This window comes from Lissotriton vulgaris, chromosome 9 (assembly GCF_964263255.1).
Source record: "Lissotriton vulgaris chromosome 9, aLisVul1.2, whole genome shotgun sequence".
In the NCBI taxonomy this organism is placed as follows: domain Eukaryota; kingdom Metazoa; phylum Chordata; class Amphibia; order Caudata; family Salamandridae; genus Lissotriton; species Lissotriton vulgaris.
In genome coordinates, this window is record NC_141697.1 from 1,127,696,138 (window position 1) to 1,127,709,075 (window position 12,938).

Sequence of the window (12,938 nt, forward strand, 5' to 3'; positions counted from 1 at the left end):
CGGAGGGGAGATGAGTAGGAATTCCGTTTTGGGAGTGTTGAGCAGGGGATGGTTCTCGGTTAACCAGTTTTGAGTAGACGTTAGGGTAGTGTTGAGTGGGATGATGTTTTCCGGGGATGAGATTTTCAGATATAGTTGCGTGTCGTCCGCATACATGTGACATGTGGAAGAGAATGTGAATGGAGTTTAGTGAGTTAGCAAGAGGTTCCAAGAAAAGGTTGAAGAGGACAGGAGATAGAGCGGACCCTTGGGGGACCCCCATGAGTACAGGGGAGGGCTGGGAGAGAGAGTGGTTTGCCTTGCCTCTTTGTGATCTGTGATGTAGGAAGGACAAGAACCTTTGTAGCACCTGATCAGAAAAACTTATTCTGTTTTGCAGGATGGATAGGAGGTTGTCATGATTAACCATGTCGAATGCGGAGGAAAGGTCAAGGAGGAGCAGGAGGATTCATTTTGGTCAAGCATTTTTAAAATGTCATCCATAACGTGAGTGAGAGCCAATTCGGTGCTGTACCCCTTCCTAAAGCCGGATTGATGCTGGTCTAGGAGTTGGTAATTCTCTATGTGACAACACAAAGTTGGGATTGTACACATTTTTCTAGGAGTTTCGCTAGGGTGGGGATGTTGGAAATTGGGTAGAAGTTATTGAGATCAGATTTGTCAGCGTTCGTTTTTTTAGTATCGGTGATACCTGAGCTGCTTTTAGGCAGTTGGGGATCATGCCTTGTGATAGAGAAGCGTTTACAATCCTTGTCCAGGTGGGGATGAGTGCATTCTTGATTTCTTTCAAGATGGACGGGGGCAACGGGTCACTGAAGTGGTTGAAAGGGTTGATATTCTGAAGAATCTTGCTGATGGCAATTTCACTAAATGGGGTAAAGGTGCCCCATGACGCATTGTTCTTGGAGTTTGTGGTGGTCCATTTGGGCTTTTCAAATGGGTCAATGGGTGAGGTGGCACTCTAAGAAGGTAATAGGGCTTTTTAGAGGCGAGGTCAGTGGAGATGAGTCTTGATATCTCAGTGAAGAAAGTGGCAAGCTTGTCGCATGGGTTGCCACCAGGATCAGAGTGGTTAGGACCAATGACTGATTGCTGTTTGACCAATTCGAAAAGTTTCTTGGGGCGGTTTGCCGCTTGATCCAGTTGGTGTCTGAAGTAGCCAGCCTTAGCACTCTTGATTTGTTTGTTGTAGAGGCTCCTGGCATTTCTAAGGAGTTTTAGTTGGTCTGAGAAGGGATTGGCTTGCTAGAAACGTTCAACTGCCCTAAGGTTGCGGCGTTCCAGGTTTAAGTTTTCGTTATACCACTTTTTGGAGTTTTTTTGTAGAGAGCAATGTTATCTATGATGTTGGAGATGGTCGAATTGTAGGTGTCGGCGAGTGATTGCACCTCGACCAGGTCAGATTGGGAGGAGAGGGCAGATTTACAGTGGGCAGCTAGTTTGTCAGAGTTTATTGATCTGAGGTCCCTTTTCCATATCTTTGATGTCATTGGAATAGCCTTCCTCATCAATACTTCCCTGTTAATATAAAAGACAATGGTGTGGTGGTCGGACCAGTCACAGGGGGTAGTGGAACCTAGGGTGATAGTCTGCCCTTTGGAGATGATGAGGTCCAGAGCTTCTCCTTTAATTTTAGTTGGTTGGTCACATTGCTGAGTCAGTTCTTGATCGTTTAAGAAAGATTTAAGGCAAGATACAGTGGGGTCGTTGGGGATAGACCAGTGAAGGTTGAAATCACCAAGCAAGATTTGGGACACCGCTTAGTCAACATTGCTAGTGATGATTTCTATTAGTTGCTCAATGAAAGGGAGATTGTCTCCCGGGGGTGGTAAAAGGTGTGAAGTTTGCAAACCGGTAGGTTCATACTTAAGATGCTGAGACAGAGGTATTCACAGGAGGAAGGCGTAGAGGACTCTAAGTGAGAAATCGAGAGTGTGTTCCTATGAATACAGGCTAGGCCACCACCCAACTTCAGAGCTGGGTCTAGCCTAATTATGTCATGAGTGGGAGGTACTAAGAGGTCTAAGATAGGAGTGGAAGCGGGATTTAGACAGGTTTCAGTGAGGATGATAATGTCTAAATCATTGTGTTGGATGAGGTCGAAGATATCGGAGGCGTGTTTACTGGCTGATCTGCAATTAAGTAATACACATTTAAGTTGTAGTGGATTAGAGGGGGAAGGAGTCTGGGTGACGTTCACACGGGTGAGGTTGTCAGTATTGCTGCATCTAAGATTGCGAGGAAGTTCTCTGTTCGGGTTAGAAAGGGTGGAATGTATTTGTCTTGGCGAGAAAATGTTAGATTTGGACCAAGAAGAGCTAGAGTTGTGAGGGTAATAGAGATCAATGGACACCGGGTGAGACTCACATCCTCTGTGGCGGGGGCGTTGGGTAGGGAAATGGGTTTCGAGATGGGGTGGACTAGAGGCTGGCCCATGTGATCACTATCCCTAGTGGATACTCTGGGCCAACTCGCAGAGGTGAGGAGAGAGCTGATCACGGGGAAAAGATCATTTGAGAGGGCTTTCAGGTCATGTAGCTCAGAGGTGAGAAGGTGCAACTGTAGAGATATATCATGAAGGCGCACAGCCAAATCTGAGTGTTGGGCGAGGGGTGAAGGGTGTGGGGGAAAAGCGAGCGGCGACGGAGGCCTAGGTGTGAGCCTTTGAGGTCTGTGAGGAGGATCGTTGCCCTAACTCTAGTCTAGCATGTGGCAAAGTTTTAGGGATGGGGAAGGGACACTGTCTGTTAATCTAGAAGAATGTAGGGCTTGAAGGAACCTCTCAGCTCAAAAGTAATCCTGTATCAGACTGACAGTCAGTGAGGAGTTTGAGCCCAAAGAACCGCCAATCAGCTGAGAGGGTGTTCTGGTGGGTTGACATAATCCGACTGGGGACAATGCGTCTATGGGATCAGCAAAAGGAGGTGTGGGGTTTAAGGAGAGTGCGGTACTCACCATTGTTAAGGGGGGGTAACTGGTTTAACCCAGCGGAGACGTGGTGGTTAAGAAGGGGTCAGTGGAGTTGCAGTAAACAGCTTAAATTCTTAAGCAGTTCTTAACAGACAACTTTAACATATGAACTGAAACTTGCTGAATGCCAGGGTTTTTATTAGGAGTCAGGGAAGGGGTCTTATGCCTGACGCATGGATTCAGGTAGGTATAGATCAAAGACTCTGGCCCTCATATACAAAGATTCCTGTTAAGAAATCGTAAATTACGACATTTAATGATTCACAATGTGCCATTTCTTACCAGGAATGTACTAAAATGAATTCAGTAAAAGTGCATTGACTTTTAATAAATGCATTTGTATTTTATGAACCAACCTATGTATTACTAGGCTGGTCACAAAATGCAAAATCATATTGGGTCTCAATTCCACCTGCAAATTGCGAAATGCTATGATTAGCTACATTCACAGGGATGGTGGAAATGCTAGGGTCAGCAGCCCAATTGCACAAATGCAGCCCAAAATAAACCATGCAAATTATTTCATGTTTTTGCTGACTAGAAATGTTTGTAAAATAGTTTGTAAATAATTACCTGCATACCAATAACGGCATATATGAAAAACAGCATAGCTATCAGTAGAGCAACATACGGCAGGGCCTGAAAAAGAAAATGACTCACATTAATTTGATAATTCGGTAATATCATTGGAAATTGTAGTAAATCTGATGTGCACTTCAAAGAATGGCAATCTGTTTTGCTCCAGTGCACAGTCTACAGTCCTTGGAAATGTTGCATTACATATTCGAAAATTAATAAACTATTTAATACCATCAAGACTTTAAATAAATAGGATGCCTTTCAAACATGCAAAATACATAAGCTTTAGCCCCTGTATTGAACTTGTAATTCCACCTGTTTATTTTTCTTAGCTAATATTGCATTGTTTACATTTGTTTATTATTTTGCGTTTTGCCATATTTATTTATAGAGGGAGTAAAATAAAGAATATTTAGATCAATCATGCATTAAACGTGTCAGAGCCTGATTACATCAAGGTTTCCCACCCTTCCCCAGATATGACGATTCAGCATCCAATTCTAAGAGCAAATAGAATAGTATTTAAACTTCGAGGGGGAACTTGTCTACATAATCTTTTGGCAAGTGAGATAATGTGAAGGCTGACGATCAAGGAGTGCTCCATTTGCTGGTTAAGATGTCTTGAACAGCTATTACTGTAGACCTATTTCCTGGTAATGACTTCCCCCATGGACTGACAACAGAATATACCCAACCATTTTAAACTGAATTCTCTACGTCGTGGGTCTCTGGAAGGGTATGTGAGTGAACTTTTCAGCCAACAGAACAGTGCATGCAAATGTAGTTTAGAGTTCCTGCTCGGGTACACCTTCCTTGGGGAGACTTGTGGTCAAAATTTTGTAGCTACTGATGAGATTACTGCAGCTACATTAGCAAAGATTCAGAAAGAACAAGCATTTGCAATGCAATCAGTCTTGCCTTTGGGACCTTATATGATAATAATATTAATCTTTATTGATTGGTTTAAAAAACCATTTACAATTTACAACATTACGAAAATTAATTAATAGAAATGACTGTGATAAAAGTTTTAAAACAATTAATTTAAAATGACTTAAAATTCGGGGGGCCATTAAGATCTGATAATGTTCTGATACAGTAAATAACTCTGGAATTCTTGTAGTCTCTGATTTGGATGTTTTATCTATTAACTCGTCCGCTCTGCTATGATGGGGAGACTTTGGATTGGAGTGTGGCTTCAAGGAGTTTTAACGCTTTATGGACAAATTTCGAAAGCCCAATGTTTAGCTTGGTGTTGTCAGGGTTGAGAGCGGCCATTACTGCTTGGCTGCAAGATCGATCTCCCAACATAATACATTGGCCTCGCAACAGTGACCGTCTGGCTGTGACCAGTGCAGGGCATGCACAGACGATATGTTCCATTGTTTCTGAATGGTAGCCACACAATCTGCATTCCGTGCTACTACCCGGCCGGCGCCATTCCGGGAGGTTCTTCAATAAGGGCCATTCTCCTAACCTCTAGGCTATAAACTTGGGTTTCCAATAAAGTGCGTATGTGCTTGACAAGTAGAGCAGCTGAACACCCACTTTAAAATTGGCGATTACAGCCCAGGCGTGTCTCCTCTTTGAGAGTATTGCTCTGTCCGAGTGAAAGGACCACAATTTAACGTTTTTTTTAATGACGGACTTTAGCACCGGGAGGGATGGATTTATATCCCAGAGCTCTTTTGCGCCTAGTAACTTTAGGCTGTAATCCAGGAATTGCCGATGCTTGTGGCTGGTCTGATTTTTCTGTATTTCCTGCCAAAGTCGGGCCTCCAAGGAACCCTCCCCGGCGTGGCGCAGTCTATGACACAGTTTAACGAAGACACCTGCCTCCACTCCATGGTGATCTTGGAGTCCCAATTCAAGTCTCACTTGAGCTGGCGAGGCAGATTTTGGCAACCCAAAGGCTCTTTTAAAGATTTTTGTTGTTAACTTGTTTATTAGTATACTGGTTGTGCCCTTGGTGATCTTGTATCCGTACGTCAGGGAGTTGATTACTTTGGCTTTCATTACTTTCAGCATGGGTGTTAGGCTAGGACCTAGTAGCTGTTTAGCCAATTTTGCAGCGGCCACCTCTAACGACAGACTTTGATTTTTAATGCTTCTTTGTGCTTGATAAAAGAGCCTCTTGTATCCAGAAAGATGCCCAGGTATTTGTAACTGGGGGTTGAATCTAACTTTGTTTTGTTAAAGTACCACTTTTCCGTTGACCTTTTTTGCTTCCCAAAAGAGATAGTTTTGGTTTTTGACAAGTTAAGCTCTAGATGGTTTCTTGTCGTATAGGGTAGCAATTCATCCAGTAGCCTCTGGAGACCCACTTTTGTGTGACTTAAAAGCACCTGGTCATTGGCGTAAAGCAAGTTGGTGATGCGAGTCCCGTTGAGTTGAGGAGGATGGCAGTTTACACTGTCGAGAGCTGGAGAGAGGTCGAATATAAACAAATTGAATAGGAGTGGGGCCAATACACACCCTTGTTTGACGCCGGTTTCAGTTTGCATCTTCCTGGAAACATGGCAGCCTTCGCCCAGCTTGATTCTTATCCACGTTTCCGTGTGGAGTTGAATTATTGCCTAAAGAAGAGGCTGTGGTATGCCCCATGATTTTAGTTTCTGCCATACCAGGCCCCTGGGTACACGATCGAAGGCTGCTTTGAAGTCTACAAAGCAGCAGTGCAGCTGGATATGTTGGCAGGTCGCTTTGTCCATCAAGACGGTTAGCGTTAGCAAATTGGTTGTGGTACCGGTATTAGCCACAAAGCCCGTCTGGTTAAAATGAAGGCACGCGGTTGATTCGGTCCAAGCCTGTAGCTCCTCCAGTAGAATATTTGCAAAGTACTTCGACTCCACGTCAAGAAGTGCTACCATTCGGTAATTTTTTGGCTCATTTCTCTTCCCGCCTTTGTAGATTAGGTGAATGACTGCACTTTGCCAAGATTCTGGGACCGTGTTGTTTAGACTGCAGTAGAGAAATAAAAGAGTTAAGTATTCTGACCATAGACTGACGTCAGATTTGAACATAGCTTGAGGGAGGTCGTTCGGGCCTGGGGCTCCTTCGGCTCTGGCTTTCCTTATGAAGCTTGAGATCTTGTTTTTTAAGGCATCCGGCAACACCGTGGGCTCAGGTGAAGTATCACTCCATTTCATTGGTTCCTTGTGTGTCAGATCTTCAAATGGAGTGTTTACAGGCTGAGCCCGCCTTGAGCTCTCCAGTCTCGGAAGAAATCTCATGGGGTTGACAGGGCCGTCAGAATCGGTGCAAGCTTCGCTTTTGTTGGTGTCTCTGAAGTGAAGAGATAAAAACTTACTCCAGACTGCTTTGCTAATGTTTGCATTACCATATCCACTTGCACTTTGTTTACTCCTATTTACGAGAGACCAGAATTGCTTCAGTTTAGGATTTTTACTTTCATGGATAAGTTTCAGCCAGAATTCATCCGAGGCCGCTATTTGTTCCTTTTGTGTGGCGATTCTGAAGACTACTTCAGCTTGCTTGTAGTTATTGAAGTAGGTTTTATTGCTGGGGATCTTTCTTGATTGGCAGAGTGCTCGATTCCTCTCGGTTCTTAATTTCCTTGTGGCTTTTGAGATGTAAAATTGAGAAATTTGGGTTTCTCGGGCCACTCCTTATTGAAAGTTCGTTGAGGAGGAGATTTGTAAGAGAGGTCCAGCCACTAACAACATGAGTATTTAGCTCTAGAGAATTATGTAATAAGGCTCTGCTTTTTTCCGTCAGGGATGGGGCCGAGGAATCTGACCACTTTATCCGCTTTAGGTCCTCTGTGTGACTGCCTGAATGGGAGTGGGCCAGTTCTTGATGATGTGGGTTGCTAATGGAAAGTGTTATTATTTGTGCCCGGTGATCGCTCTCTCCTTCTGGAGCAATTTGATAGTTCTTGATCCAGGGCAATATTTCTCTGCTCCCTAGGGTAAAGTCCAAAAACGAAAGGGATCTGCCATCTGACCGGGTCCATGCGGGAGGGATGTCAGAGTAAAAACGCCCATTCAATAAGGTATATCTTAGGCTGTTGAACTGCATTACAACATATTCACCCAATGTTGATGATTTGTTGCCAACAGGAATTGACTGGGATGCAAAATGTGGAGGAATTCTTGGGGGGTCCGGTCCTGTGTCTTTGGCAAGATTGCAGTAGAGATTATTGTTGAAATCACCTGAAATGATACTTGGTGCACTGCCATACATGCCAATTAGGCCCCAGATGGAATTGATCAGGCTGTCCATTTTGGATTTTTTCTTAGTGGTGCAGGGGGAAATATAGGTGTTAAGGATGAGCAGCTAGTGGTCCGTAAGCGAACTTCCCAGGATTATTTCAGAGAGCCAATCCTCCTCAAATTTAATCTGTTTGATACATTTGGATAATTTTGTTGATACATAGATTGAGAGACCGCCACTTGCTCTGCCGAACTTGGACTGCCTGGTGGCAGGAGTCATAAACTCCAGAAAGCCCACTATTGGGATACTTTCTCCTGCCCATGTCTCCTGTGGAAGGAGGATGTCGTATTCTTTTAAAAAATCCAGGATGGGGGCGTGGCCAAGATGGCGGGCTGAGAGGTCGCACTTGCCGAGAGCTCCCGGACCCCTGAAACCCTGCGCCGCTCGCAGCCGCTGATTCCCCCCCGGATCGAGCGGTGACTGAGTCTGGTGACCCCCGTGGTTGTGTGGAGCGATCGTTGAGCCCTGGGTGCCCCGCCGGAGGTGCGATCCTGGCCGAGAAAGCCTAGAGCGGAGCCCGCTGACCGGCTTGTGTGCGGCCCGGAGGCCGCGAGACCTTCAAGCTTGGGGTCTCGATGGTGTGCACTGCCGACTGTGAGTGACCCGCAGGAGTGCCTGCACCGCGGTGTTCGAGTGGGTGCTGAGGAGGACTTCGCCGGCGGAGCGGAGCCGAACGGAGGAAGGCGACGGAAGCGGAGCCGGCTTTCGGCTGCTACGCAAGTCCGGGGCTTGAGAACGTTCGCCTCGCGCAGCCACTCCGGCCCAACTCTGGTCGTGGTGGAGTGGTGTCGCGCCTCAGGAGCATTTCCTCATCCAGACGTGCCGGCCCCGGCTGCCTTCGCTCCGCGAGCCTGCCCTCCGGCTGTGTTTGTCGCCACTGGCCTCGAGACGAAGGTAGGCCTCATTCCCTGGGCGTTGCCCATTGACTGTGACGGGCGGCCATTTTGGGTACCTCGGACCGGCCGCCCGGCCTTGATCGGGGCCTCTGTGTGGCGGTGCTTCTGAGCTGGCGAATTACTGCCCTGGCCCTAGTGGCCTCTTCGCCGAGCAACGGTCATCGGTGGCTTCCGCGCCGCCAAGATGTCGAACGCCAGGGGTCAAAGGAGAGGCGATCGGACTTTACCGGACATGTTGGGACGCGGTGCCTTACGCAGCGGAGGGAGCCAGGCTGCCCCGAACTCCCCAGCCCCTTCTAGAGGCGCTGAAGGCGGGGAGCCCCCAGTGACACGATCGTTCCTGGAGTCGCTATTTAGCTCCTTAAGGGAGGATTTTCAGACTTTGAAGCAGGAGGTGGCCGGAGAGGTCCGCGAGGTATGGAGAGAGGTGGACTCCCTGGGGGAGCGAGTCATCACCGTGGAGGAAGCTGGTCATTCCAGGGACGAAGAGATCACCCACTTGCAGCAGGAGGTCCTGCGGCTGCGGGAGCAACAGATTGAGCTGCAGGCCCACGCTGAAGACCTTGACAACCGGTCCAGGCGGAACAACATCAGGGTCCGAGGCGTCCCGTCCGGCGAAGAGGGTGAGGACGTGACCGCCTACCTAGAGGCCCTCTTCCGTGCAATTTTGGAGGAGTCAGAGGATTTTCAAGTCCGCATCGACATTTTGGCCTTCCTACCGGACTTCCCCCTGAAGGAGCGGATCCTCCGCGAGGCGCGACGGCGGCAGCCTTTCCGCTTCAGAGACCACCCGGTGGCCCTCTATCAGGACCTATCTACGGCCACACTGCAGAAGAGAAAATCCTTTAAAATCGCTACGGACTTTCTCCGGGAGCAGGGAACGCAGTACTCTTGGGGGCACCCCTTCCGCCTGATTTTTCGATGGAACAGAACATTGCACCAGCTCCGGTCCCTCCAGGATGTCTGCGCAGTATTGGGCATCACGGCATCGTATACAGACACCCCGACGCCGCGCCGCAGGCGAAGCACTCGAGATGGTTGGCAGCAGGCTGGGGAGAGGCGCTCCCCGCCACCGGAGCGGCCTGACTCACCCACGATTCGGGCGGACATGTCGGCCGCCATCCAGGTGGCCTCCAGAGCAACAGCGATCAGTGAAGTGGCCTTGACGGCCTGAACTTACTCCGGGGGGAGTCTACACTAGCCTTTCCTTATTGCAGGTGCAGGGGTTCTGGGGGTGGGGAGGGGCGGGATGGCGAGTGCAGATGGTGGTGGCTGGACGTCCACTAGATTGACTTTCCACGGCCTTGTCCGATAAGGACCGGACTGGGACAATGACTTCTTTGAATGACTTGAGGAGCGGGGTGAGGGAATAGAAATTGCAGGGGGGTGTTTTGAGTTTGGGGGTTCGCAGGGGGGCTGGGAGTTGGGAGTGGTATGGGGTTGGGTGTGTGAAGTTCCAGGGGAAGGGGGGGTCCACTTAGTTGGGGGGTTTTGGGGTTTGGGGACTGTACTGTGCCGTAGGGATGTCTGCGTTTGCTGTGCGCTGAGGTTTCGTGAGGTGGCCTCTATGTCCGCCTGCTGGGCCTTGCCCACCTTCATGTGCGTTTCAGGGGTTCCCCTCCTTGATGGCTCTTAAAGTTGTTACTCTGAATGTGAAAGGGCTGAATAACCCGATTAAAAGGCGGGCAGTACTGTCTCTGTTAGAGAACTCCCAGGCTGACATCTGCCTGCTACAGGAGACCCATCTGCTGGCCAAAGATTGTCCCAGAATGCGTACCCCCAGGTTCCCCACGCAGCTTTTTTCCTCCAGCGCTTTTAAAACGGCAGGGGTGGCACTTTTGTTCTCCACGGGGTTCAGGGGGGAGATCTTACAAAAGGTAGCGGAACAGAAAGGGAGGCTCTTAGCGTACAGGATTAGGGTAGGGGGCCTGGTACTGACTGTAGGCTCTATTTACGGCCCCAATGACCATCAAGACCAATTTTTGCACAGGGCACTGGAAGACGTGGCGTCCACCTCTGATAGGCACATAGTGTTAGGGGGAGATCTGAATCTGGTCTTCGACGCGGCTCTGGACAGGTCTGTGCAATGGCGCCACCAGTTGGGAGAGCTTTCGGGCTCGGTTCGCACCCTACTTGAGGAGCTGGACTTGCATGACATGTGGCGCAGCCTCCACCCTGCGACCCGCGCGTACTCCTATTTCTCACACGCACACAAGTCCTGCGCGCGACTGGACCATCTACTCGTGACGGGCCCGATGCTCGCTCTGGCCTCGAATGCCGACATGGGCGTCCTCTCTCTTTCCGACCATGCGCCGGTGGAGGATGCCTTCAATTTACCCCCGGTGGCTCGTCCGAGAGGGGTCTGGCGACTCCGGGACACACTATTGCACAGACGGTCGGCGGTGCAACAGATTCGCGCGGCCATTGCGGACTTCCAGCGCGTAAACGATAATGACGACACCTCCCGAGCGACGCAATGGGCCGCCCTGAAGGCTGTGCTCCGGGGCGAGTTTATCGCTATCTCCTCGGCGGAGAACAAGGATCGTCAGCTCAAAAGGGACGAGCTTACCCGGCAGGTACGGGAGCTGGAGCAGGTCCATCATAGAACGGGAGCCCCCCGAGTCTGGAGACAACTGAAGGCCGCTAGGAAACTCTTGTCTGCCCTTGACATGGACCGGGCTGAGTACGCGATGCTTCGTCTGAAGCACAAGTATTACACCGGTGGCAACAGATGCAGACGGCTTTTGGCCAACAAGCTTAGGGTGCAACACCAACAGCAGCAGGTGAAGGAGCTGGTTACCCCTGCCGAAGGTTCAGTCACGGAAGACGAGCGAATTGCGGACGTTTTCCGTAGTTTTTATGCTGACCTCTACACTGGCGAGGCCCCCTCCGCCCGAGCGGAAGCGGACTATCTGGAGTCGGTGCCGCTCCCGTCGTTGACGCCGGATCAGGCCCAGTATCTGGAGCGGGAGATCCGTATTGAGGAGGTGGTCGCGGCGATCTCCCGGCTTAAATCGGGCAAGGCCCCGGGCCCGGATGGCTTCATCCCTCTTTTTTATAAGACCTTCTGTCAGGAGCTAGCACCTCTGATGACCCGCCTCTTCAACACATTCTCGGAGCCGGGCGCCATTCCCCCCGAATTTCTCCAGGCCACGGTCTCCGTGATCCCGAAACCGGGCAAGGACCGGACTGCCTGTGGATCCTACCGTCCTATCTCGCTACTGAACGTGGACCTGAAAGTGTTCACTAGCATACTGGCGGCGCGTTTGGCACTTCATCTCCCGGGTATGGTCGACTCGGATCAAGCCGGCTTTGTGCCTGGCAGGCAGACGGTGGACAACACGAAGAGGGTGACTCATATTCTTGAGAAGGCCTCCAGGATCCCCGGGGAAAGGATGCTTCTTTCCATTGACGCGGAGAAGGCTTTTGACAGAGTGCACTGGCCCTACCTAGAGAAGGTCCTAGGCAAGTTCGGGGTAGGCGAGAAGTTCAGGCACCTGATTTTCAATTGCTACCGGTTTCCGTCCGCAGTGGTCTGAGTGAACGGAGGCAGCTCCCGACCCCTTCCTATAGAACGGGGAACGCGACAGGGATGTCCATTGTCCCCTTTGCTCTTTGCTCTTTATATGGAGCCGTTTGCTCAAAGGGTTCGACGGAACCCCGATATCATCGGGGTCAAGATGGGAGGCTTTCACCACGCGATTAGCCTTTATGCAGATGACGTCATTTTGACGCTCGACGACCCACGGAGGTCGCTACCGGCTTGTATCGCAGAATTGGACCTCTTTGCCGCGGTGGCGGGCTTTAAGGTGAACCTCGGGAAATCGGCCGCCCTCGATATTTCGCTAACCGGCGCCACCAGGGCGGAACTGCAGAGGCTTTTCCCTTTGAGCTGGTCCGGGGACCGGATTCCGTATCTGGGGATCCTGTTGGCGCCCTCCCTCCCAGCGATGGTCACGGCCAATTATGCGGCTTTGAGCACGAAAATCAGAGAGGAACTAGCTCGGTGGGATAGGGGCACGTTGTCGCTGCTGGGTAGGGTGGCCGCAGTGAAGATGACCCTTCTACCTCAGGTACTATACCTGTTTAGGGCGCTGCCGCTGCAGCCCCCCACAGGGTGGCTCGCAGAGACTCAATCAGCCATTGCGCGTTTTGTGTGGCAGGGCCGTAGGCCGCGGATTAAACGGAACATTGTTACGCTGGCGCCTGAATCTGGAGGGCTAGGGATACCAGATTTACGGAAATATTTCCAGCCCC

At 50.0% G+C, this 12,938-nt stretch overlaps 1 protein-coding gene across 2 annotated transcripts in view; it reads right to left on the reverse strand.

Annotated features, from left to right (window-relative positions):
• The window catches only part of CACNA1D (calcium voltage-gated channel subunit alpha1 D), a 1,282,477-nt gene that overhangs the window by 343,532 nt on the left and 926,007 nt on the right, over positions 1 to 12,938 (reverse strand). For both annotated transcript variants that reach the window (XM_086939145.1, XM_086939146.1), the window contains one exon: positions 3,544 to 3,609. In XM_086939145.1, coding sequence (XP_086795271.1) covers positions 3,544 to 3,609 — 66 coding nt within the window. The remainder of the gene's footprint in view (positions 1 to 3,543; positions 3,610 to 12,938) is intronic.